The sequence below is a fragment of the Panulirus ornatus genome, chromosome 8 (genome assembly GCF_036320965.1).
Source record: "Panulirus ornatus isolate Po-2019 chromosome 8, ASM3632096v1, whole genome shotgun sequence".
Lineage (NCBI taxonomy): Eukaryota > Metazoa > Arthropoda > Malacostraca > Decapoda > Palinuridae > Panulirus > Panulirus ornatus.
This window is the reverse complement of record NC_092231.1, coordinates 1678407-1705900: the sequence shown is the minus strand read 5'-3', so window position 1 is coordinate 1705900 and position 27494 is coordinate 1678407. Positions and strand designations below refer to the sequence as shown.

The 27494-nt window shown below is 49.5% G+C and overlaps 1 protein-coding gene across 8 annotated transcripts in view; it reads right to left on the bottom strand.

Annotated features, from left to right (window-relative positions):
- Positions 1-27494, bottom strand: part of zip (myosin heavy chain 10) — a 278670-nt gene that overhangs the window by 145327 nt on the left and 105849 nt on the right. For all 8 annotated transcript variants that reach the window (XM_071663896.1, XM_071663889.1, XM_071663894.1 and 5 more), the window contains exon 2: positions 19236-19392. In XM_071663896.1, the coding sequence (XP_071519997.1) occupies positions 19236-19392 (157 nt within the window). The remainder of the gene's footprint in view (positions 1-19235; positions 19393-27494) is intronic.

The window sequence follows — 27494 nt, the reverse complement described above, 5'->3', positions numbered from 1 at the left end:
TACCGTGGGGAAGGCTTCATCTTTCAGCCACACACACACAGGCTGCCCTTATCTCCCACGTCTCAATTTTCATTTTCTCTCCCCGTCACCCACTAAGTGTACCCCACACTCCCCGTCACCCCCCTAAGTGTAACCCACACTCCCTGTCACCCCCTAAGTGTACCCCACACCATTCAATGCATCACCTTGCTCCTCCACAGGATATTGACCAGAAATAATGGAAAATTTTGTGATAACTAGGTTGGTAAAGAGATTTTCTCGACGCCACCAGGAAAATGTACCAGATTACAAGTGAAGCACATGACTGAACACTCATGGGTGTGGGTGGCGGGTCCTCACGTCATGCACGAAGGCGACACACACGCCTCTGGTGTCGTGCAGAAATACCTTTAGTGGCGTGGGTTACCGTCTGTGATGGCTCATGTATCATCTGATTTCTTTTTCAGTTTCTCTCATGTTAGGTATAGTAATATGTCTGCCATCCCATCCCAGCAGTGCACAATCGGCCCATCCACCTCAGTGCTCATAACACACTTGTGTTGACACTACACCCACCCCCTCAGGCCAGCCAGTGGAAGGACCAAGTCTCGGGAGTTTCGCTTTAATCAATTTCCCACGAGCCAATAGAAAGGAAATGGATCAAAGTGTTGAGTTCGTGGAATGCACCAGAATTTGCTGCTTTAATTTTCTTGAAGGGGAGGGATGAGGTGGTGGGGTGGGGGTGTGGTCTATTTTTAATGATGAGAGTTGTTGATTTACAAGTTGAAGCAAGAGATCAGAGGAGAGGAGTTCGTATACTTGATCTTGTGTACGCAAGACAATCTCGTTCCCCTACAGTGTACTTTACCTTCTGTTTCGTCTGTTCGTTCAGCATTTATCAACTTGTAGCACACAACACATTAAGGCCAAACTCGACGAACAAATGTACTTACTAAAATTGAAAAAAAAATCTTTACATATGACAAAGCAAAACCTCTCTCTCTCTCTCTCTCTCTCTCTCTCTCTCTCTCTCTCTCTCTCTCTCTCTATTATATACATATATATAATATATATATATTTTCTTTTCTTTTTTCAAGCTATTCGCCACTTCCCGCATTAGCGAGGTAGCGTTAAGAACAGAGGCCTGGGCCTTTGAGGGAATACCCTCACCTGGCCCAATTCTCAGTTCCTTCTTTTGGAAAATTAAAAAAAATGAGAGGGGAGGATTTCCAGCCCCCCGCTCCCTCCCCTTTTAGTCGCCTTCTACGACACGCAGGGAATACGTGGGAAGTATTCTTTCTCCCCTATCCCCAGGGAATATATATATATATATATATATATATATATATATATATATATATATATATATATATATATATATATATATATATATCACAATGCCCTCCAAAAGCAAGGATTCGAACCCGGGACCTTTGAGCGGTAGTTGGAAACGCTAACTGGTCAGCTATGATCGCCTCTAAAGGGCATTATGTGTTTTGTGAAAGTGCGCGTTCATATGAAGTCTGTTGGGGATGAGAGAGCTTGGGAAGTGAGTCAGTTGTTGTTCGCTGATGATACAGCGCTGGTGGCTGATTCATGTGAGAAACTGCAGAAGCTGGTGACTGAGTTTGGTAAAGTGTGTGGAAGAAGAAAGTTGAGAGTAAATGTGAATAAGAGCAAGGTTATTAGGTACAGTAGGGGTGAGGGTCAAGTCAATTGGGAGGTGAGTTTGAATGGAGAAAAACTGGAGGAAGTGAAGTGTTTTAGATATCTGGGAGTGGATCTGTCAGCGGATGGAACCATGGAAGCGGAAGTGGATCATAGGGTGGGGGAGGGGGCGAAAATTTTGGGAGCCTTGAAAAATGTGTGGAAGTCGAGAACATTATCTCGGAAAGCAAAAATGGGTATGTTTGAGGGAATAGTGGTTCCAACAATGTTGTATGGTTGCGAGGCGTGGGCTATGGATAGAGATGTGCGCAGGAGGATGGATGTGCTGGAAATGAGATGTTTGAGGACAATGTGTGGTGTGAGGTGGTTTGATCGAGTAAGTAACGTAAGGGTAAGAGAGAGGTGTGGAAATAAAAAGAGCGTGGTTGAGAGAGCAGAAGAGGGTGTTTTGAAATGGTTTGGGCACATGGAGAGAATGAGTGAGGAGAGATTGACCAAGAGGATATATGTGTCGGAGGTGGAGGGAACGAGGAGAAGAGGGAGACCAAATTGGAGGTGGAAAGATGGAGTGAAAAAGATTTTGTGTGATCGGGGCCTGAACATGCAGGAGGGTGAAAGGAGGGCAAGAAATAGAGTGAATTGGAGTCATGTGGTATACAGGGGTTGACGTGCTGTCAGTGGATTGAAGCAAGGCATGTGAAGCGTCTGGGGTAAACCATGGAAAGCTGTGTAGGTGTGTATATTTGCGTGTGTGGACGTGTGTATGTACATGTGTATGGGGGGGGGGGGTTGGGCCATTTCTTTCGTCTGTTTCCTTGCGCTACCTCGCAAACGCGGGAGACAGCGACAAAGTATAAAAAAAAAAAAAAAAAAAAAAAAAAATATATATATATATATATATATATATATATATATATATATATATATATATATATATATATATATATATATATAGGTTCTGTAGCCACACTGTTATCCAAGACTTCACCATAAAGAACCTGTAAATCTTTCGCTTGTTTACATTTTCATTAAACCGTTGCTTCCTCAGTTGCTCCATCATCACCCATAGCAACATATGCCACAGTCCCCCCCCCCCCCCCCCACATGGCCCCAGCACAACACAACCGTGCTCCAGACACTTCCCATTACGTCTGTACACACGTCTTGTGCTGCCACCGTAAACACACTCCCTGATCAACTGTAAAGTGTTCTCCCTATCTACCAGTCAAATGTACACGAGCTTACGAGCCTTGCGTATGATGGCCTAGCCTTTACCTTAACAATTAAGTGTCAGGTCATATGACATGACCCTAACTAAGGTCGTAGTCTCGTCCTCCAAGGCCTGTACAATCATGCTCACTGGGGTAACCTCTCGCAGGTTTGAGTAAACAGTCACTTGCGAAATCGAATTCGCTACATATCGATCACATGATGAAAGAACAACCCAAGTCAACACGTCTATTAGCGATATAAGTAATAATAAATACCACAACATACAACAATAACAGTACCACAAAATACCTTAACCTGACCCAGCACCACAATCCAACGGCCACAAACATACCTGTGAAAGAAATGGAATCTCATTAGTTGGAAACGTAACTAAAATGTAAACATACATTCAACCATACACTATACACACTAGAAATTACATTACATATTACACAATTTGTACAAAGTATGGAGTACTCCGAACACATGGTCGTGTGTACAACTACGTGAGTAACAAACAGTGATCTTTTACCAATGAGACCTGAAATTTGGGTAAAAAAAATAAAAAAATAAAGTAACTGTCAGCAAACAGTATAGTAAACAAAAGTAGGAACTCGGTGTAAACAGTACGTGACCCTGCAGGATAGCACTCGGCAACACTGATGCTGTCCACCCCCAGACAGCGATGCTTGCTGGATCAGAGAACGTTCTGGCTCAAGCGGCAACATATAACCATAAATGATGGTGTTATATTTTAAAGCTAGCGTTCTACACACCAGGTCACTACCATGAACGCTTCTCCAATACTTCAATCCCTTTTATTACACTGCAATTAGTTCCTCTCGATAAGGAAGCGTGTCTAATCAAAATTAATGCATCGTCTGGATTTAAGATATACCTTGAAATATCGAAGGTTAATTGTTTGACAATAATTTGTCCCAGCTTACACCAGACCTGACACCAGAGATAATTAATGCAGAATGATATTGATGTAAAAACCAATGAACCTCTTACAACATTATACATTTGGAAAATTAGAATATTAAATGATATGCAAGACCAGATTAAAGATATACGTGATAAACATTACGTACAGAGGGATCATGAATAGAATTAACCCTAATTTACGGGGAAACCAGGGTTTAATGCTTTATACTGAACCAAACACCACATCAAGTGAGGTGTTCTCAATGAACAAGTTGCCCTGTGGCCAGGTTGACTGGTGGGAAGCTGCTATACACACAAGTAACCATATCATCGTTCAACTTTCCACCGACTTTATAAGACCCATGAACGTACAAAGTTTACAGCAACTGTATTCACTTGACGCGCAGTACACCATACTACGAGTGAAACTGGCGTGTGAACTCTGACCCTCCGAGCCGTTCAATAAACCTCGGTCAGCCAAGATCCTGATACAGTAATAGGGGCGAGGGACGTCAGGATAAGCCCCAAGGTTTACTGGTGACCAAACGTCACAACAATTGGCTACAGGTGACTTACATTATGACCTGAGATATGTGTACAGCGGAAGAAACGACCCGACCCCTTCTACTGTCCCGTATCCCGTCCCGTCCACTGGGCCTAGGGGGTGTCACGCCGGAAGCCCCCCAGCCCATCTCTTCCTTCCCAATGACATTTCAACACCAATGGGCGGAAGGAGTCGAGGACGCGATTTAGCGGTGGCTCACAAGGTTGGCGGGCCGGGCGGCACGACGATGACCTCACGAGGGGCGGGGCACCAGTGGGAGGCCTCCTGGTTTATTTACCTCAGCTACACACTCCACAAGAATGTTTCATTATATTTAGAAATTATCCAAGATGCTCTGCCAAGTGCTCCCGAGGCAATAGTGAATGGTGGCGATCTTCTCTGGTTTACCACACCTTACCGTACGATGGTGTGGCAGGTCTTCTACCCTCACAGCTGGGTCTGGGACCTTGCCACACGTTTACCTCACGATTGTTTAAGAGGGCCTTTAGTCCCACAGCTGAGACAAAGCTATTGTGTCACTTCTCTGTTCCGTCAGGCTGTTGGTGGCTGGCCGCGGTCTGTAAGCCTACGTAACTACCATTTCTAAGTCATCTTTATCCCTACCTGGATGCGGCCTGCCGTCAACAGACTCAACTGGCCTACAAGTCAAGAGGCCGAGCTACAAGTACCTCCTCGGCCACCATACAAAGTCTAACCTCTCCTGTAGGGCTGGCCATCACGGCATTATGAACCCTCACACAAGGACCAACTGGGGATGATGCGTCTATTCCAGCAGGAACATCTGAGGTTATACGACAACACGACTATCCCGAGAGAGAGAGAGAGAGAGAGAGAGAGAGAGAGAGAGAGAGAGAGAGAGAGAGAGAGAGAGAGAGAGAGAGAGAGAGAGAACCTCATGCACTGAGTCTTCAATGGAGGGTTACAGCCATCACCAGCGAGTCACGTTCCTTGCTCCTCACCGCCACATTATCGTGAATATAATCACAGCAGAGTTCCTGTACGTGGTACGTGCTGCCCGCCATCACTACCACCACACCTGACACCCAGGGTCACCAGCACCGTCAGTCCCATATCTCATCCTCCCCCTCCATAGCTGCCTCATTCTCCCCCTCCATAGCTGCCTCATTCTCCCCTTCCATAGCTGCCTCATTCTCCCCCTCCATAGCTGCCTCATTCTCCCCCTCCATAGCTGCCTCATCCTCCCCCTCCATAGCTGCCTCATTCTCCCCCTCCATAGCTGCCTCATTCTCCCCCTCCATAGCTGCCTCATCCTCCCCCTCCATAGCTGCCTCATCCTCCCCCTTCATAGCCGCCTCATCTTCCCCCACCATAGCTGCCTCGCTCAACCACTCAATGGCGTATTTTTAAACTCTCTCTCTCTCTCTGCTCCCACCTCCCCAGGGAACGGGGCCTGGGGGATGGTGGTGCACCTCAGAGTGCCCATCACCACCACAGCCGCCACACACACCGCAGTACTCTTGCCTCCTGACCTCTGGAAATACCTCACCGACACTGATGCACTCGAAGACGTTCTACTACTGTACCCGGACATTACAGTCACCTGCACCTCACTGCTGTATTTAAATGTAACCATGATGCTATATGTAAGCTGCCTTATATGCACTGCTCCACTGTATAGATATGAGAAACCATCTCGCTGATATGCCCGGCCATAATGAGTACCTCCACGTACTGAATACCTACACCACTCACTCAAGTCTTCTAATATATGATCACTTATCTTCCATCACAATATAACCCCAGGAACAGTTAAGGGGCTCCTGCAGCTTCGAGCCTGCACTCCGGACAGTAGCAGGGAAACGATGGAACCCTTTGGCGCAAGGAGGGTCCTGGACGAGATTGTACACACTCTTTCCCGGACATCGACTATGATACGCTAGAGGCAGCTTCTCACTAGCTGTTGCCTGCTACAAGCAGACCCCGGCAGCGCAACCTGACCCCTACATCACACTAGCGTCCATATGTGGGTACAGAGTCAACAAGCAACGGTGTACATGTACAGAAGAGAGATCTGCCAAACTCCCGGACCAAATTCATCATTCTACTCTCCACAAATACCATGACTTGCAGCCCGTCCTGTGTATGTATCTATACTGAATACACGAGGCCCTCAGCCTGTCTGTATAACCTGCCTCATACTCACTTATATGAGAGCCTATCTGTATACCTTGCCTCATACTCACTTATTTGAGGGCCTATCTGTAAATCTTGCCTCACTTATATTTTCGTATCTCAAGACACTTGTTAAGTGCCTGCGCTGTCTCGCCCAGTCCACGGTGTGATTTAAGTAACCAATCGAGGCCACACTCCCCATGCCAGGAGGCCCCTCAACGATGGCTTTATTGCCCGCTCGGGGTGGCTGAGGGGAGGGGACGCTGGGGAGGCAAATGTAGGAGAGGAGGGGAGGGCAAGTAGTGGTGTGAGGAGCGGAAAGTGTACCCAGGGAGGGGATGGGATGTGGAGAGAGGCAAGTGTAACAGAGGCAGGAGAGGTAAGGGGAGACTGTGAGGTGGGGAGGCAAGTGCTGCAGGGGAGGGTAACACTCACCCTATTCACACACTTATGGTACAAGTCTTGCTGGGTGATATATGTGAACACCTGGAGTCATGGTGGAGAGTTAACTACACCCTCCCTGCGTGTATGATGAACACCTGATCCTGTGGCGACATCACCACCACCACAGACCCCGCCGGCCGTACTGCACGGCCGGCCAAACTCAACCTCGGTCGGCCACCAGACACGCTCGATGCACACCCACAGATCATGACCACACTCATTCCGAGATAAGAGGTCTGGCCAGCCTAGGTCAAGCAGACATCAGTGTAAGGTCGGGAGACGCCACAAGAGAACGCAGACTACCTCCCAGAAGAACACACCGCCGGAACAATGTTCAGCCGTGCGAGAGAGAGAGAGAGAGAGAGAGAGAGAGAGAGAGAGAGAGAGAGAGAGAGAGAGAGAGAGAGAGAGAGAATAGGACGGGTGGAAGACATCAGATACACAGATCTTAGCTCGGGTGAGTGAGGATGAAGCAGGAACCAAGCCTTGCCTCGCTGCTAATTAGGCATGGTGTTCTACAGTTCAGGCTGCCGGATTTCTCCACTTGCAAATCTGCAATCCATAATTGTACCTTTTTGTTTTCGTGGTAATAATAATAATGTCTGTCGTATTAATAAGAATGTAAACTTGGGAACCACGCCATCCAGAATTCCCCAAATCTAAATGCTTCTCACACGTCTCCCGTCTGCACTACACAGTACCGCCTCTGTGTCCCCGGTAGTCAGTCTGCTGTGGTGTTGATTCTGAACCACCACCACCACACCGTCCGTGACGGAGTCTACACACACTTCGGAAACTTAGAATTCCACCTAACTTAACCTGTACAGTAGTACACACCAGTGTTGTTCACATACTAAGCGTACCACCCTCTCTACCTTCGTCTCCCTCCAACACACAGTCCAGACCCCCGGCGTTTTCCTCCTTTCCACTCATTTTCCTTTTTTTTTTTTTATTCTAATCCGGTGTGTCTGTATTTGTACTGTTTCCCGTATCATTCGTCGTGACAATATCTACCCTCACCTGACCTTAGCAATACTGGCTCGCACCACCTATCATGCCCCACGCATCATTAGACACCAATAATCACAACAATTGACAACTTCCTTTCAATCGTGACATAAACAACACCTACGACGCTCAGGAGAGAAGCATCACAACTTAATTACAGACAAGGAGCAACACGACACGTCGCCCAGCATCAGACACGTAACCAAACTCCGGTAATACCGTCACATCAATACCGTGTTCCACCAACACTGGGTAAACTGTGCAAATCAATTCCAGTAGAGAGAAGTGTGCGGAAAACAGCATAAATGTCGGGCCCCCGAGTCTACATACACGTCCCAGAAGGAAATAAAGGAACATCATGGCAGAGTCATAAGACAAAAAGAAAAGAAAAAAAGGAACATGTTCCTCCAGCATGTCCGAGAGGCCGTGGCCACACACCAGCTGCAGGATTACACAGCCTGGTGGACCACACGGCACCAGCCGGGTAATCACCGACGAAGACGCATCTCCTGGGTCGAAGACGGACACGCCAGGGAGCAGACCAGCCTAACGCAAGGCAAGGTATGGTGCGCGGGCCATGCATCCCGCCGTCCACACTGCGTCAGCATAAAACAATACCTAGCGAAGACCAGTTAGGAAGATGGAGGGAGGGAGGGGAAGCATGAAGCGAATGGTGGGTACGATGTTGCAGAATGTCGTACCTATGGCCTCACATGGCGTGGCCGAGCGAGGGTGGCCCTCATGCCATCCTTCCCTGGCACGAGGCTCGACCACTAGCACCCCCGGGTAGAACCCATTCCCCACACCGGGCGGGGCTCACCCTGCCAGTCCTCATAGTGGTTCCTCCAGGAATGTCGGACATCTCAAAAGGACTCTCCGGATTCCTACACCGGCTGCAACTAGCGACCATGTTTGGCTAAGACCAACTTATTTGGCGATAAACTTTTTCATCTCCGGTGCACAGAGCTGCCAGCCCTGAATAATGCCCAAAATCCGTACGACAAAATGGAATAATACTTTATAGACGATCATTATTGATCAGCACAGCCGAGACATACTAACAGATGCATATAATGCTAAAACACATTTACTGACGTGATGACCGACTTTAATGGAAGCATCGGCACAAAGTTATTAACCCAGATGATGGGACTCCTCCCACTACATATATGGCCTTACACTCCCGAATCCTTCACCACCCACGCTCGCCTCTCGTCTTGTTATGGCCAGCAGCCACTCGACACGAGGCGGCCGACCTCAATAGCACACTGGCCACAGTCCTCCTCCCTCACACTCAACCCCGCCCGCCACAATCTCTTAGCAGGAGAGATGGGACCCTTCCTCTGCCCAACACCTTCCACAGAACAAAACGAAGAAATAAAACCATCCGGTCGTCCTTAAATAAACATCCGGCGAGGGTCACTAACCTCCTGCCCGGGTAAACAAGGGTCTGGTCTCGTCCACGTGACTAACGTAAATGCCAACATCATACGTGGCCTGTGTGGCGAAGGTTCCCCACAGGCACATGACGCGATGCACGCCCGTCAGCGGAACACAATACTGGCAGGGAAGGAGAGACTCCCCTCCTCTGGTCCCCTGCATCATCTTCTCCCCGGGTCTCGCATCTATTCATCCAGCTCTGCAATAATACCCGGCCACAACTCTTGCCAACCCAGGCTCTGGTGACAGCAGGTCCAACACGCCGCATAATTCACACATTCCCTCCCTCACTCGTCACTATGGCTCGTGTGAGCATGTCGTCACGACACACTGTTGCAACAACAACGACAACGCTGATGAGACATACATCTCGGCCACCGCGCACTACTATGCTCGCTAAGGTGAGGCTTATGACCCGCCACACACCCAGATACACTGCCAAGAACAACAAACTACCGGCAGATGGCACGGCCCCTCCAGCACGACTGTACGGCTCATGGGTACGAACGGTGTGGCCTTAGACACGACTCTCTGCAAAGATCGTATCGTGTCCAAGAGTTGTACCGTCGTGCTCAAGGGTCGTACCGTTGTGCTCAAGGGTCGTACCGTCGTGTTCAGGGGTCGCGCCGTCGTGCTGTAGAGAATGTCAGTCTCCGGGCAGAGCCAGAACATCGTGGCCAGGTGCCGTGGTGGTGCTGACCCCCATCACTGGCCTGACCAGCCACACTCCACCAACACCCACTTGACCTGGCCTACCATGCCACACTCCACCTACACCCACTTGACTTGTTCTGACCAGCCACACTCACAAAGGAAGGCAGGAACTCCTCGCCTCAACGAAATCACAACATTTTTGCACATCTTTTGTCGTAGTTACATAAGCTGGGAAGATGCGAAGTTTGACGGCCAGCTTGTGTAGTCACTCGCGAGTATGTGGAATAAGCTGGGAAGATGCGAAGTTTGACGGCCAGCTTGTGTAGTCACTCGCGTGTATGTGGATCTGTGCGTGTGGAGTTACCAATCTGTACTGTACTGTGAGGTTAGGTTTTATACTCTAGGCGCCAGAGACATCTCGAACATTCTCTGCTATCGTAAATCTTAAACTTCTGTATGCTGTGTGCATTTACCACATCCTCGTTTAGTTTATTGCATTCATCCACCACTTAATATGGAAGTACTTCTAGCATCTTTAGTTTTAACAATTCTCTCGCACAATTTCATGTCATGTCCTATGGTTGTTCAATCCATTACACCTTCCAAAGAAACGTTCACCGTTTACTTTAATCTAGTTAAAAATGATAAAAGGCTATGATCACTTCGACTTTCTTCCACTGCGCAGAAATTGAAGGCCTCTAGCCTGTACTTGCAACTGTTCTCGTAATGGTACCATCTGTGTGTGTGTGTGTGTGTGTGTGTGTGTGTGTGTAGGATTAAGTGGCAGTCTTGGGATTGTAGGACGATGCAGCACGTTATACACACAGCAAAGCCTCGCCCTCCACCAGACTTCCAGCAACGCCACTCAGTACAACAATACAACACACAGACACGACCTGCTCATCATCTGGGAGGACGTCAACAAGCGAGGCGAGGAGGAGGGTGCGGGCGTGTCAGTGTAGGAGGGAGGCAAGTCTGCGGGGGTGAGAATGCAGCTTACGCCACCACCAACAACCAACCAAGAACCGGTTGACACCTTACCCGTCCCTGCCACGTGGCAATTGCAACCCAAGATCTCAACACTAAAGTTCACTTCCATTTCAAGGCGAGCTACTGCTGCTGCTGCTGCTGCTACAGATGGATGACGAGTTGACAGCAAGTCGTGCCACGTCATCCAGCTGGCATACTGGTGAACCTACTGTAACTGTCACTGGGGAAAGTACTACCCACATAACCAACTACAACCACCACCACAATCATATGTTGTGAATGAAAAATATATATGTACAAACCACACACACACATGATCATGTGAGGCACCATCACAGCCTCTTATATTGGTGTGTGTGTGTGTGTGTGTGTGTGTGTGTGTGTGTGTGTGTGTGTGTGAACCCTTCTTGAATCTCTTTTCGCCACATGCGCCAATTTCTGGCAGTGAAAAATAAGCCATGGAAAAATATTAGACATCTCTAAGTTCTATGGTCGAATGTAGAATTTTGTTAGTTACGAGCCAAGTTAAGTACCAAGTTAGACCTGTTTGTTTGTGGCTTAAACAGAGTTGGGGGTCTTGAGGCCACTGACCCAAAAATTTTTTTGGTCAGGTCAAATGTACTCCCACTACACCTGGCTGGTGGGACTCCCGATGACAGAGAGGCGACGCTCAGATGGACGCCTACAGTGTGCGTCTGCCATAACACGTTGGCGATATATATACTGTGGTCTGACGTGGCCGTGTGACCGAACCCACCTGGCCAAGGGCTCACTGGCTCACCTGGCCAAGGCCCGGTTGGCCATTACACACAAAATTACTCTCCCTCGCCTGACCCAGGCCTCATCCGCCAGAGACACACGAATCCCAAACCCGACTCTTTCCTCACCCCACGTCCGTCCCAGGTCAGGTTGGAGTTGGGCGAGGAGACCAAGCAACAACCCCGCCAACTATCGTCACCGCAGGCAGAGGTTCAGTCCCTCATCATAACGAATCATCCACCACAACCGATGCCGCGGTAAACCGTCCGAACTCTACTTGTCCCGTCCCTGGATAACCTCCGCCTTCAACTGGAGTGACGAACCTACGTACGTATAACACTACATACAAGTGGAGGAGCCTGGAGATGTTAACCAGGACTTCCAGGAGGCAATCACACCAATCAGTAGTTCTGACAATGTCGACGGATACTCTGGTGAACACCTGTTGCCCTGCACGACTAACCTTGATAACCTGACCTCACCAAGCACTAAGGGAGGAAACCTTCATCGTGGGAGAAAACACGTACACTACACAGTACCCCACAACAGGAGGAGTCCAGGGTAGGCACAACTCACCCACGGCACCAGAAGTTACAAGCAACGAGGGCGACCGCGTAACCCTCGCCAAAACTGTATGCAAATGATGTAGATCCGAGTAAAAAAATAAATACCCTGCAAATCAATAAAGAACAATTGTAAGATGATTCTGATAAGCAATAGTATTCGACCAGGTGGTAATTGAGGATGGTCAATGACGGGTGTGATCCAAGTGTAACTAGCTGATGGCCAGCTGTGTACATTACCATGAGTAGCGCCGTACACTACAGGGTTACTCCTCCCTTAGCCTGGCATCTGCTACACAACCACACCCCTCTACACACACTACCATACCTTCCTCACCCTTAGCACACTACCAATATGCCCACACCTTCCCCAACCTGTAAATACAAACACTGTACAAACCTTCGCTTGAGCTCGGTGGCTTACCCTCAGACCTGGCCTTTAGGGTCAGGTCTGAGGGTAAGCCATCCTGATCAAGGGTGGCACCATCGTGATGCAGGGCCTGGGGAGGGTGTCACTACTGTCTCTATACAGGTTTAAATCACTCCACAATGAGGCCATCAGGACCGTCTTCACACCATGATGATCCCTCTCCAAACAGTCATCACTCACTCTATTGTTGACCCACAGGAGGGCCATCAATCCTCTCACGGTCCGTCCCCTCCACATGGCCACCACAACCACCACCTCAGCCACGCCATTCTAACCAGCCTTCAACCATGACGCCGGGCCTCACCACACCAGCAGCCATCCATTCCACTCATCAACTCTGTATTCAGTTTAACCGTTGCATTACAAACAGAACCCTCAACTTCTTCAACCATTACGGTCAATCGAGCCAATTTTTCTTTCCTTCGAGTGAATCCAAAGGTGATCTTCAAGACTTGTCGGCAACCCAGCAGACTACATCTCTCTCTTGCTTCTATGACAGTCAGGCTGTTCGAAGCCGCAGCCAGCAGGTGTAAGTACCACCCTGCACGACCCCAGCCATCATGCACTCGGCCAGAGGTATTTGTCCACCAAGTTTTTAAAAGTTCGTGGCCAGGCAATTTATATTGTTCCCAAAACCCTGCAAGTTGGACAGTTTTCCCTTTTATGTCACCTTAGGATTTGTAATGGGCTTTTCATGCTTGTCAGACCAACGAGGACTAATATTCCAACGTAGGATGGCTACCATGCCTCCCACAACCATCCAGGCGTAGATCTCGCCCATTTTCCCGGTTCAGTTATGTCGACTGTTCTCAAAATATTTACAACAGACAATCAACGTGACGAAGAATGATTGGTGTATATACTCTAATCCCTGACGCACGACGGTGCAGTCCTCGAGACACGACGGCACGACCCTTGGTTGCGATGGCCTGGCCTTCACACCCAAGGGTCGTACCGTCGTGCTCAAGACGTCAAATCAATGCCCGCGGCGCTAGTCACCTGACGGACGGTTCATGCAAACTGGGCGGGAAGAGGCCGCGCGTGTGACAGGTTACTGCAATCGTGACACAGCTGAGCTATGACTGTATCCCGTGAGGTGCCTGCATAATCGGACTTCCTCCCGCAGCTTAACTAGCAGCTGCATCACCTGCGATTATATTAGGGGAAAGAAGCAAGCGGAATCCCTGATCACGTTGGTCTGGCAATGAAGTAATCGTCCACAAGAAACGGGACTGTATCTTTTCGCAAGGCAAGAGTGGACGAAGGAACATTTCAGTAGTTTAATCAGTTCAAGAAATATCATCTTGTACAACTATAAAGACCTGGAAGGCACGTAATCTCCACACATAGATATAGACCAATAAACCCTACCAGCGTGGGAGGGGTGGGTAACATTACCACTAAATTCCAAAAGGTTTCACATGTACGATAACAGAGCAGTGGAAACATCTGGGGTCCAAGACACTCCCCTACACTCGCCCGCAGCCATCACAAACGAAACAAATTGTCTTTAGAGAAATTTAATGAATGTTCTGAACGAGACCCAACGTCGCTTATCAGACAGCCTGGTTGTGATGGTCACGTGGGCCTGCTGTCCGCGGCCTCCAACAACCTGACGGAGCAGAGGAGTACGTGGTCAATCACATTATTTCCCATAACATGTCTTGGCTTAGCCAAGACGATACAAGCACTAGAAAAACTTGTATACACGAACATACGGCAGGTATCCAGATGAGCTCCGGGTCTTTATCAACAAATACAAACTAAACATAACACACAACAACACCACAGTGAGTCTACCTCAGGAAAATTAATAACATCACTCGTGACCTGGCTAGCCTTAAAGACACATCCATCAAACACAGCGAGGCTTCCTCTCCAGGCAAAATGCATTCCAGTCAACTTTCTCTCGCATCAGTCGACACTTATAAGACATATCAGGTCACTCCACACCTGTCATGCCTCACACTTGCATTATCTCATTACCTCCCCAGTACAACCACACACATGGAAGCCATCAGACCATTCTAAACGAACCCATGAGAGACGGACGGACTACGATCCACGATAGCACTACAACACTGCCGTAAATCCTCCCAGAAACAAGCACGCACGAGAGATTGATGTGTCTCACCGCCAACAGATGTCACCACTCCTCCCCTGTACCTCAGCATCGCAGACCTTTAAAACCCTATCCTCCCTGGCCGGCCGCCGGCGGTACCATCACAGTCAACGTACACACACAAGATTCAATCATTCCTACCATCATAAAACGCAAGAGGCAACAGCGGAATGACTTCCATCACCGCACCGCGTTACTAACGTCTGTCTACATCATCGTCAGGCAAATGTCTACCATTACCGCAGTCGACGGCCTCAGGGCCAGTGTACTAGTACCTGGGTGTCAGGAGTCTCCTAATACCCGTGTATCAGGGTCTCTTCCCGCCACCTCTGCAGACTAAACTTGTGGCGGTGTTGTCACATGTGCTGCTGCCTTGGTCACCGGGGAAGAGGGAGTCACCAAGAACAACATGACAGGATCATCCTGTCGAGGGTACGATACGGGTACACTGACCCTGCCAGGCTGGGGCTTAACCTTACGCCCAACATGGATATGGGGATACGAAGGCCCACCATGAACATATGTAAGGGTCTACACTTTGAGCTCACCCCTTACGGGTTCGTTCAAAGGCTAAGCCATCATACCTTAGGGTCGCATCGTCGTGCTCAAGGGTTTACGGACAAATGCGTTCAAAGGAAGAAATGAGGAACGAGAGAAAAATATAACCATTTTTATTGACCGCTACAGCTGCTGTTCCACTGGCTAAATTAAGCCTCAACAGTCCACACACTGACGTCAACGACGATACAGGCTACATATCACCTAGTTCCAGAACTTTTATGATCCAGGGTATATGCCTTACGATGGTCTGGAGGTCTTCTACCCCCACAGCTGAGTCTAGGACCTTACCTTACCTTAAAATACCTTACGACGGTTTCGGAGGTCTTCCACCCCTACAGCTGGGTCTGGGACCTTACCTTACCTATACCTTACGATGGTTTGGGAGGTCTTCTACCCCTACAGATGGGTTTGGGACCTTACCTTACCTTACGTACACCTGACGATGGTTTGGGAGGTCTTCTACCTCTACAGCTGGGTCTGGAACCTTACCTTACCTTACGTATATCTTACGGTGGTTTGGGAGGTCTTTTGCCCCCACAGTTGGGTCTGAGACCTTACCTTACGATAATTCAAAGGGTCTTCTGTCCCCCACAGCAAAGTTTGAAACACAGCTGCTGGAGTGCGTAACATCCACATTCTGGTTGGTCCGGCACGTTATGCAAGTAATAAATACACCAAAGTACATGTCCAATATATACTTGTTACTTCCTCTTATTAGCTTCACGTCTGAAGGGTCTCGTAAACACAGTAAGAGTGCATGTAACGCCGCCGGGTCACAGCTCCACATCTGCTGCTGCTGCTCCTGAAGATCTACGTTGATCAGGTCACACACCGTCTGTATCAGAGCGACTTGCCGTTTACTATCAAGAACTGGCCTTAGCAAGTAATAACCGAAGCTGTTATCCCACCATTCCTCCCCCACTGTCAATGTTATCACCTAACATCAATGTCTGAAAGATAAAGAAGAATAAAAAGTACAAAAACTACGAATTTATCCCCGTGTCTGCCCGGAGGAAGTCCCTCTCCTTTTCCCTTCCCCTGGGAGACCCACCCACCCGGGGCACTGCGGACCAATCTCAAAACTTTCCACGCTAGTTCCCGCTCTGTGGGCCTCGGGAGACCTACCAGCGCCTCGCCTCAACGCGAGAGAAAATACCAGAAAGATTTGTGATCCAAGTGAGGGAAGGGTGGAAATGGATGGTGAGGAAGAAGAGAAGGAGGAAGAAGAGGCACACCCCAACAGTCCCTCTATCCTGCACAACCAGTCACTGGGTGGAGTACGCCGGGAGGAGAGGCTCATCATGAAGGTGGAGTAATCTGTGCTACTAGCCAGACCCCCCCCTCACCTCATGTGTCAATGAACCCGTCACATCCCTGGGACCCCCAACGAGGCATCCACCTCCAGTGCCTCGCTGTACGCCCCATCATCTCCCCACATCACTGTCTATAATACTGACAGTCAGCCGGGGGTTCCCTGTACCTCTGCTCCGTCTCAAGAGGGCCACTACCCCTGACGGAGAACTTCAGTTTAAAACAGTCGTCAGCTCAGACCCCCCCCCCCCCCCCAACTCCGCACCGCTGACACGGGAATGTATGAGGAAAGTCTAGAGCAGATATGACCCCTGGATGACACGTGTGGCCGGCAGTAAGGCACACTCCAGCGGTCCTCCAAGACCAAAAACTAACTTGGAACACATCTGTCGTCTTGGTAAGTAGCACGCGCGTGACTGAGTCTCACTTCAAGCTGTACATCACCTAACCTGCGACCCTGTATGTGACATCAGACGCCACCAATCTAGCGAGGTGAATAATGGTGAGTGATGAAGTACTGCAGAGGCTCCGTCAGGTTAGCTCCATGACTGAGGGAGGGAAGGGTAAGTTTGGCAGCAGGAACCTGAGGCTACACACGACCAGGCAGGTTGACGACACCAGACAGATGAGGGAGCAAGGCAGGGGCGGCCCAGGGACGGGGAACCAGCCAGCCGGCCGGCCCAGCAGCAGGTTTACTGTGTGGCGGGGACGACGACGTCGTGCGTGTCACCTCGTTAATCTCTCTAGCACGACGGGACGACCCTTGATCACGAAAAACGACATTGATCACGACGGTAACACCGTAGGGTGTGATGAACTGGCTTTAGGACCTGACCCTTAAGGTCAGGTCAGACGCTACGTCATCATACCCAAAAAGTCATATCGTCGTGCTTAAAAGATTGTAAGGTCATGTTGAAGTGGTTCATCACGGCGGCAAAAGTGACTCATGACCTCCCCTTAACCCCTTCTTTCCCCTCAATCCTCAGGTCAGTACGAGAGGCCCCAAGGCTCCACACAGCGACCAACCCATCCACCATGTACAACCACAACACAGCAATCATCATCATACCTCACCCTCTAGTAACACTTCAATCATGAATCACAATCAAACATCTCATACAGGGGAAATACAAACCCCCGGGACCCGATCCTTCATTCATCAACGTTTTACAAAAGTAAATTCATCCAACTTATACAATGAACAGTGTTATATCTGGTGTAGTCTTCAGGAGGTCTTCTACCCCCCCTGCCCGGGCTGGGTCAAGGCTGCTGGGTTGGGTCGGTGATCAACTTGAAGGTGTTGGAGGCCGCAGCCTCCAGATCCACGTTAAGTCTCCACCGCCTCAATCATATTTTCTCCTCTGGCTGGCTGGCTGGCTGGAAATGTAAATGCGCGCCACCGGTCCTGCTGGTGCTGTGGGCTGGCGCCGATGTTCACCACTCCTCCAGTTGCCAGGGTACATCACCTTGCATGATGGAAATACGACCGCTTCGCTCGGCCACCATCTTTCTCCTAATTTCAATTGCATCAGCTGATCAAGGGGACGGGTTTAGAGAGAGAGCCGGCGGCCTGCCAGGCTCCTATCAGATCCCGGCCCCTCCTTACACAGGCGACACTCCACTTGACCAGAATACTGTACCTCATTATTGGCCGGTTCTACACACCTCACATCCCCCCCCCCACCCCTACTCTGGTAGGTTCCTGTTCCTGCACCCCCAGCACCACAGCTCCCACTCGACTCCATCGCCAAGCATGAATTCCAAAGTCGTCCGTCAGTCACATTAGTAAACCTTACGATGGTTTGGGAGGTCTTCTACCCCCACAGCTGGGTCTGGCACCTTACCTTATCTTACCTAACGTATACCTTACGATGGTTTGGGAGGCCTTCTACCCTCACAGCAGGGTCTGGCACCTTACCTTACCTTACGTATACCTTATGATGGTTTGGGAGGCCTTCTACCCTCACAGCAGGGTCTGGCACCTTACCTTACCTTACGTATACCTTACGATGGTTTGGGAGGTCTTCTACCCTCACAGCTGGGTCTGGCACCTTACCTTACCTTACGTATACCTTACGATGGTTTGGGAGGTCTTCTACCCCCACAGCTGGGTCTGGCACCTTACCTTACGTTGGTTTGGGAGGTCTTCTACCCCCACAGCTGGGTCTGACCAGACACACGTGCTGCCTTCACAACCACAGCCTTTACGACTTAACTACAAGAAAATGTATCTGCCTTAACTGAGGGGGAGTCAGGACACACTCGTCCGTACTCTTAACCCACCAAGCACGACCGTGTGACCCTTAGGTATGATGGACCGACCTTCCCTTCAGACCCTCAAGGGTTAAGTTTAAGGCCAGATCATAAGTCAAAGGTTGCACCGTCGTGCTCAACGACTGTACCGTCGTGCTAAAGGATGGTACGATCGTGGTCAATAAGCAATACACCAAGATGATCGGCGGACCTTACCTTGCAACATAGACCGGTAAGCACAGTCTGTAATGGCGAACACGTGTGGAGGCATCTCGTGTCGCTTCTTGCCTTTGTACATTTCAATCACCTTCTCTGTGTAGATGGGCAGCCTCCGGTACGGGTTGACCACCACACAGAAGAGGCCAGAGTACGTCTGTAGGGGAAAGAAAAAAAAGATTCGATTGACAACAATGCACGTAGAAAATAAAAATATGTTGAAAACAATGCAATAAACCTAAGTGTTTGTGTATGGGGGTGGAATACAAAGTATGAACCATGCAACGTACGATCATCGTTCAACATACAGTGGGAAAGAAAGGGATAAAATTATTCATGTCTGCCTCAACGATCTCTCAACTCTAGACAATATTAAACATCTTAACTTCTGACAACATCTGTATTTATCAATGGAAAGAAGTCTTTGTTCTCACCATCTTGGCCACGAGCCTTGAGTACGACGACGCAGCTCTTGAACGGTACGAGCCTTCGGAATGTGACCTGGCCCTTACAGGCCATGTCCAGGGCCTTGGTTCACAAGGGTCAGATCCCTGTGCCCTATGGGTTATACCGTTGTGCTCGAACAATCTGGTCAAAACCGGCAGCTGGGGAGTCACCGTCCACAGCACCTCTGGTCAGCCAATCTTCCTCGTCCTGTTTACCACCGCAAGAGATCACGTCACAGCGGTGCCGTAGGGCCCCTCATCCCAGCAAGATATCCTCCCCATATTCCACAATCCTTATCTCCAAGATGGTAAGACCTTTACTCAAGACTAACTTCATCTCAGAACTTGATACACGGCACGTGAACTGTCAGTACAATAACGTCTAGAGGCAGGAAACTCAGTCGAGCACCTCATGACTCGACCAGATCTCATGCGCCATACTCGCTTCTTCCCATCCCCCTATCTGGGGTGAGGGGCTAGCCCATCTATCCACTAGGGATGAGGAAAAGATGTTGGGTTAGGGATGAACACGGTGGAATGTGTTGGGGGAGGGGGACGACTTGTTTTTTTAAACAACGTACACATGACATCATCCCCCCCCACACACACATACACACACACACACACGCACGTACACCCTAACGCCGCTCCCATGAGGAGACCCCTGCACACACAGGACCTCATACCGCTCCCTCCGACAGCCTCCAGCACACACACACACATGCAGCTCCTCCCCTGGACCTGCAAAATACACTAACTCATGCCATTACTCGTATGGGCACCCTGGACACCACTTCCTCACCTGGCTCCTCCCAAGGGATGCCAAGATTGTCACTATACCATAGTCGGTGCGCTACACACCAGCACATACCAGGATTGTCTGGAGGCAGGTATGTACAGGGGTGGCCACATTATGGAGGAAGTGCAGTACACAAACATCTATCGCTTGTGGAAAGCCACTCAAAGCATTTGGTATATTACCTTAAGTAAATTACTTATCTACAATCAAGCTATTCATCTATCTATATCCCCCCTCCCCAATACTTGATCACTGCTTCGCGTTAGCGAGGTAGCGCCAGGAACAGACGAAGAGCCGCACCCGCTCACATCCACCCCGCGGTTGTCATGCGCAATGCACCTACGCCACAGCCCCGCTACCCACAACCAGGCGCCCAGCAGACATTCAGCCAACCCTAGCGGAGCGATCCCGGCCGTGGCAGCAGCAGTCGTATGGGTGGAAATTCCTGCAGTACTCGCACAGTCGTGACCTCTACAGTCAGTCAAGTGTTCCACACCGCCCTCCAGCTCCGCAACTCCTGCGCCTCAGATGACCCGGTCTTCACTCCCAGACTGTGTCCCGCCCGCAAGTATTTCCGAGGGCGCGTCACTTCCTCCAGCGACTGTGGCACAACACACGTCCTCCAGACGTGACATAACCCAACACACGTGGAGCCCCAGGCTGCTACCTCCTCCTCCTCCTCCACACACTAAGGCCGACCCAGTACCATACATGGTATCCGACACTAAACTACGTGTATGTATGCTTCACAAGGCATACAAGAAACAAAGAAACTACAAGAGAGATCATCAAGGCCAACATTATATATAAATCCACGCGACAAGACACACAGACGAAACAAAGAACATCTGCAGCTACGCAATTGTTCCACTGAACACCTGTCACCTGCAGCGCAACACACTTTAATAAGGCTACAAATGATGTTTGGAAAATGATTAATACTGGTGTATTATAACAGCGTTCCATGGCCATGCATGAAATCTTATGCAAGTCATAAACCAGGTTAAACCTCTCTATTTGGGGCCTAACTGTTAAACCTCTCTTATGGGACCTTACAGTTAAACCCCTTTATAAGGGCCTGACAGTTAAACCTATCTTAAGGGGCCTAACATTTCAACTTTATTATATAAAGGATCCGAAGAATAACACACTTTCTAAGTGGCCCATTAGTTAAACCTCTTGTGTGGGGCCTACGGGTTAAACCTCTTTATGAGAGGCTCAACTGCTGAACCTCTTTGTAACCTGGGGCCTTACTCGGGCAAAATCTAAACTAAAGTTATGGCACTTTAAGCCATCCTATTCTTTATAGCCAAGCTGGATAAACAAGTATTTAAGTATTTATCAAGCATCAGACTTACACTTCACGTTATGAGCACGATTACGGTAAGGGTTGATTATGAGACTCCTGATGAAGGACAGAACGATCCCACAATAAACTCACCGGGGACACTGGCACAAATCAAATCTTAAGTGTCTCCCGTGTGAGGCAGGGGAGACAACGATGGAATGATGGAGCACAGGAATGCCGAGCAGTAGGGGAGGCAGTACATTCCTCAGGTGTGCGGGTGAACTGGATCGATGTGGTGTATGGGGAGGACTGGGGGTGCATACCTAGTGCAGTATTCGTGGGTGGGTCTTCATCGCGACAGCCCGATTTGGTCTCGGGCTACTGGATTTGGTTGACCAGGCTGGTGGAAGCCGCAGCCCTCAGGCCTACACATAGCCCCCCACAAGAGCCTGGCTAGTCTGGTCCACTGTAGTGCAAAGTGGCGCCAGCGGGTTGAACCAGAGCTGATGAAGCGGTCAAGGTAAACAATGGAATGGTCAGCGAGGCCCTGAAGTGGATGGTTTGCTCTGGTTTCCAAACGCTGTACACGACTGCCAGAGATGCACGTGTGCTAATCTGGACATTGTTCGTTTCTTCTCGACGCTACCTCGCTTAAGCGAGAGAGGCAATTAGGTAAGTCACAGGTGATCACAGACGACGAAGGTCGCTTCCAAAGCATGAAAGGTAGGTCAGGGCAACCCACTCTTTGTGGGATGCTGAAGCGCTCATCAATATGCAGCAGCAGATGTCCGCACATGACCGTACATCAAATAGTGACCGAGAACTGAACTCCGACACAAAACTGGACCACGGTGTGGACGCGCACACGGACGCCCAGGGGAGTACAACATCAACTTCAAAAAATCTCAATACTACTACAAATACAGGAAGCAATACAAATAAAAATATATAATTATAATAAACATTCGTGAATAAACTGCAGACTAAAACAAACAAAAACAGGTCTGACAAAAAATGTGGAGGGTTTGACGAGCGAGTCTTTACACCAATACTGTGGTGGCAACCTACTGACACCTGCTGTGAGGTTAGGTTAGTTGTACGTGTGGATCAACCCGATACTGTGATTCAGGTGGCCCATATGTCACCAGCCAGGTACAAGCTCCTGGGCTGTGTCGTATGGTGTACAGAGAGGCGCTACCGCCGCTACTGGTGACCTAATACCAATGTTGTTTCTTACACTCGTTCATAACTCAATTTGTTTACCCCCTCCCCTCTTGCCTCCCTGCTGCAGCCCAATGGACTCGTTTAATATACAATTTAAACAGTGTACCCAGGTGAGCTAGGGAGGTCCTGTGAACTGCTGCCCTCTGATGCACTCGGAGAAGGGAACAAGTCACGGTCGTGGCACATCTGTACTGGTGACTAACGACCTGTCCTCCACGAGGTGTATGTACGCTACTGGTTAGTAGCAACACAACCTCCTGCCGCCACATGTTGTGCGTCCAGCACACACGTGTCTTCTGGACATGCAGCCAATAAAACCACCCATCTCCAGAAGGCACCATCCACGAACCTCTGGTGGATACGACAGGTGTGTATGTGTGTGTGAGCATGTACGAAGGGCCCTGCTCGACAACAGCCCCGTGATAGAATCCTTCCTATATCATGGGTGTGAACATCTGCATCACTCTCCTCCCGTACATAGCTTCAACTTCCCTTCCCCCACTATCCCCGGGACACAACCCTACCCCCATCCTCAAGAACACTGCCTATCACTATCACTTCCCCTTCCCCACTCATCATCCACACAAGCACGCCTCATCACACACCCTCGAGGCCGGTGGAGTGGTTCTCAAGAAGTACCTGGTGCCCACACCATCGACTGTCATTTCAGTTCTGTCGCTTATCACTGCCTGATTTGTTGTGCAGGCCATGCTTATGCTGTGACCTGCGGCGGGAAAAGGGATTACAGGTGTCACAGAGGGTCTTTGTTTGACCCCCGGGGGAAGAGAAAGAAAAAGAGGAACTCATCCGTAAAAACTTTAGTCTTCTCATTCTGCATCAGAATCAATGACCAGACGGAGAAAGTCGATCGATCGCACAACTTTAAACCTCTTTCATATTAACATTAAGGTACCGCCCCGCCATCCCTCGCATGGTGGTCTGTTATCCCTATCTTCGAGAAGCTCAAGACAGACAGTGTCGTGTTACGCACCCGTTTCTCTCGCCACACACTTCACAACACAAACATTTCTCTACACTGTAACACTGCTAATGGAACCTGCACGTCAGTAAAAGTGACACTTCCAGCAGCAGATTACCATAATCTTATTACGGCAACCTCAGCTTCCTTGGTCACACACACATACATATACTTCCCTGGCCACATACTTTCTTCGTGAATCACCAAGAGTCACCGGGAGTGAGGCAGAGTCTGGTGGCGTTCCGCTGGTCCTGGACGACATCCGGTCTCCCTTTCTAATCGATTACGTGTCGATGTTGGCCTCTCACCACGGGAGCTTCCAACCATGACATCTACCCCTTCAACTATCTGAAGCACCAGCAGCGTTCGTGTCATCAGGTGAACCCGACCGTGACGGAGAGTTCGTCGTCAAGAGTGCAGACGATGATTAGGATATCCCGTTCTTTCTTTCACAGTATGACGTTTACGTACATGATTCAGTTCACACACACACACACACACACACACACACTAAAGAGTCCTGGGGCTGACTCGAGCCTCTAGGACACTGAATGGCAGGAACGTATAAACGAAAATGATTTTAATAAGAGGGTATTAAGTAGCTGACCCTCTGTACACAAGGCGATCTTTTGGAATCCGGCCACATCATTCACTCGTGCTCAAGGGTCGGACGGTCGTGCTCAAGTGCCGTACCGCCGTGCTCAAGGGCCGTAACCACTATGCAATATCCTGAAGGATTAGTCACCAGTCTCGTGGTTCAGATGAAGTCATTACCGCGGATGACAAGATCTGGCTCACACATCTTAGTACGTGCACATGAAGTCACCACTACACACGACTGCAACACCACCTGGCTCAGACATCATGATGTGCCGCCCAATCACCACACCGAGGACTACCAACATGACCACTGTTCAAATCTGACTGACGAAGACCAGAGCCGTCACACAGTAACCTGTCCTGTACAACGTCTATAAAATATCCTAAACATCGATAACATTTGCAACACTTCTTCTAATGGGAGATTGCACAAGTACAGCAGCACGAACAATGAACACACAGGAAAACGTAATGACATAATTTCTTTTTTAGCCGTGGATGACCCAGCACAGTCTGACAAGACATCCTTATTCTACTTAACGAGAATAATCAAGGACTCGGTTGCAGAGAAAGTAATGCACACATGAGGAATTCCCTGACTTGTGGGGAGGGGCTGAGTGGCCCCTGCTGGATCAGGGTCGGTGAATGATAGTAATGTTGTGGGTTCCCACGATGTCTAACGTCAGTATGACCAACCAGGTCACAGGACACATCTGGCAGGGTTATCACCTCTGCCGTTCTTCATGAGCACACGGATGATGAACAACTCAAAACAGCCATATTGTTATTTTCACGACAGTAACGACCCTCTGGATATGATGACCTGTCCTTCGACTTGATCAGTACACGGGTGACCTTAAAGGCCAAGCAATCATCCCTGATTATCATACCCTCGTGCTCCAGGGGGTTCACTTCCACGGTCACCCTGGGGACTAATTGTACATCACAGAGTCTGTGACGTTACTGACACGTCCCTACGGTGCAGACACCTTTGTGAAACTGGAAGTAGTCATAGTCTCTCTCTCTCTCTCTCTCTCTCTCTCTCTCTCTCTCTCTCTCTCTCTCTCTCTCTCTCTCTCTCTCCTACATCTACCTTCCATCCTTAACACCAAATGCCTGACGTCAATTTTTTCCCTCCTCGCCGGCGTGTTCCCCCACCCGCACCTTGCTCGCCCGTACTCTCATCTCATTCCTCAAATTCTCGCGTTGTAGGTTATTAATCTGCAACGTAATTCAGAAACGAGTTCTCAGAATCCTCCTGTAATGACTACCACACAAACTGTACCCCTACTAGCACATAAAGCCATTAACAGTACACCTATTCATCGGGTCACTAATCATATACATATTCTATTCATACAACACCCAAGATTCCTCTTCCGTGGCTCATGCAGCTTCAAGGGTGCGCAACAATCAGTATCAGGGAGAATGAGTTCTCTGTAGTGAGAAGTTCCTCAACGATTCTGGACTCCTTTCCGTCCATTGACGATGATACAACCTCGGTGAAGGTGACCTTCCACTCGCAGTGCAACGTCAAGCAGGAGGAATGAAGTAACCTCATTCTATATATCTGACTGAGGCGCCGACGTACGACAGCTAAGTTACGTTACAGCCTATGTACTGTTCCCTAGTCTTACCCAGGCATGACAGGTGTCCGTGGCAGCACCCACACACACTGGCCACGCCAGGGCAGCATGTCTCCCCCACCGCTCCGTCATTCCACCCAACCTAGACATAAAACACATCAGTTTCAACTCCTGCCATCGGCACTACTTCCAGCCCATAGCTCTAGTGACTCCTGGGCCACAGTCAAATATTTCCAAGGAAGAGTGAATGCAAGACACTCTTCTATGTGGCAGGGGCCCATTTATTACTTTTTCCAGAGCTGCTAACCGGACGCCCAAAGTGACCTTCATATAATTAATTAATCCAGACAGCTCTCATTGAAACGTCGACTGCTTGTGACCAGTGAAGCAGTCTGACGTCTCTCTCACAGACCACAGTCATAACTGGCTCATGACGACGACCCATCACTGACCCACCACACCTCGGGTAGCGCCTCCCTCCCTTCCTCCTCCTCACATAGATACAGCCATCCTTCTCATAAACGCTCCTGATCCTCACATTCCTACGTCTCTCCCCTCATAACCCTCCCATTCAGGCACCCACTACAAGCACCTCACCCCTCCTATGCGTCACAATCAAACATCCGTCCCATCCTCTCCCTCCCCCATCACACAATACTGTTACCCTCCCTATCAATCATACTAGTCCACCTCCCTCCTACGCCCCCATCCCATCACTCACCCTTCTGCCCCATGAGAGATACCCCCCCCCCCCCTCCCAGAAGGCTCCCGGACCTGAAACAGGGCCAAGGGGCCAGCTCGTCTCAGGGCCCACATCCCATCTCTATCATCACAACATATCAGGTTCCCACACCCCCACCCCAGCCAGGCTGGCTGGCTTCTGCCTCACTTGCTTCACTGACGCAGGGAAAATACCTTACCCTGCTACACGCAGCAGCCTCGCCCCCTGGAGGCAACACTTCCTGATCCACATGTTCACGACAGTGATTACAACAATCTCGGACACGCTCCACAAACCGGATGTATTGTAGGACTCCTCAGTACACGTCATAGTCTTCCCCCCCCCCCTCCCCCTATACATACATCAGCAGTAACAGGTACCTGGTGGCGGGCAACCACCGACCAGGCAGGTACTACCACCCACCTGGGTACTGGGAAGGTTTGTGACCGGCGCAGTGAGACAACACTACAGTGACTATTAAGTTCCCCTCTCTGGCCCAGGTTGCTTTTCTCTTTCAGTCTCGCCCACACACACACGGGCTCCTGGCAATCAATCCACAACTGACTCCAGACTACCATGAACTCCAAATTCCAAATTTTCCTGCGGTGAGCAGTAC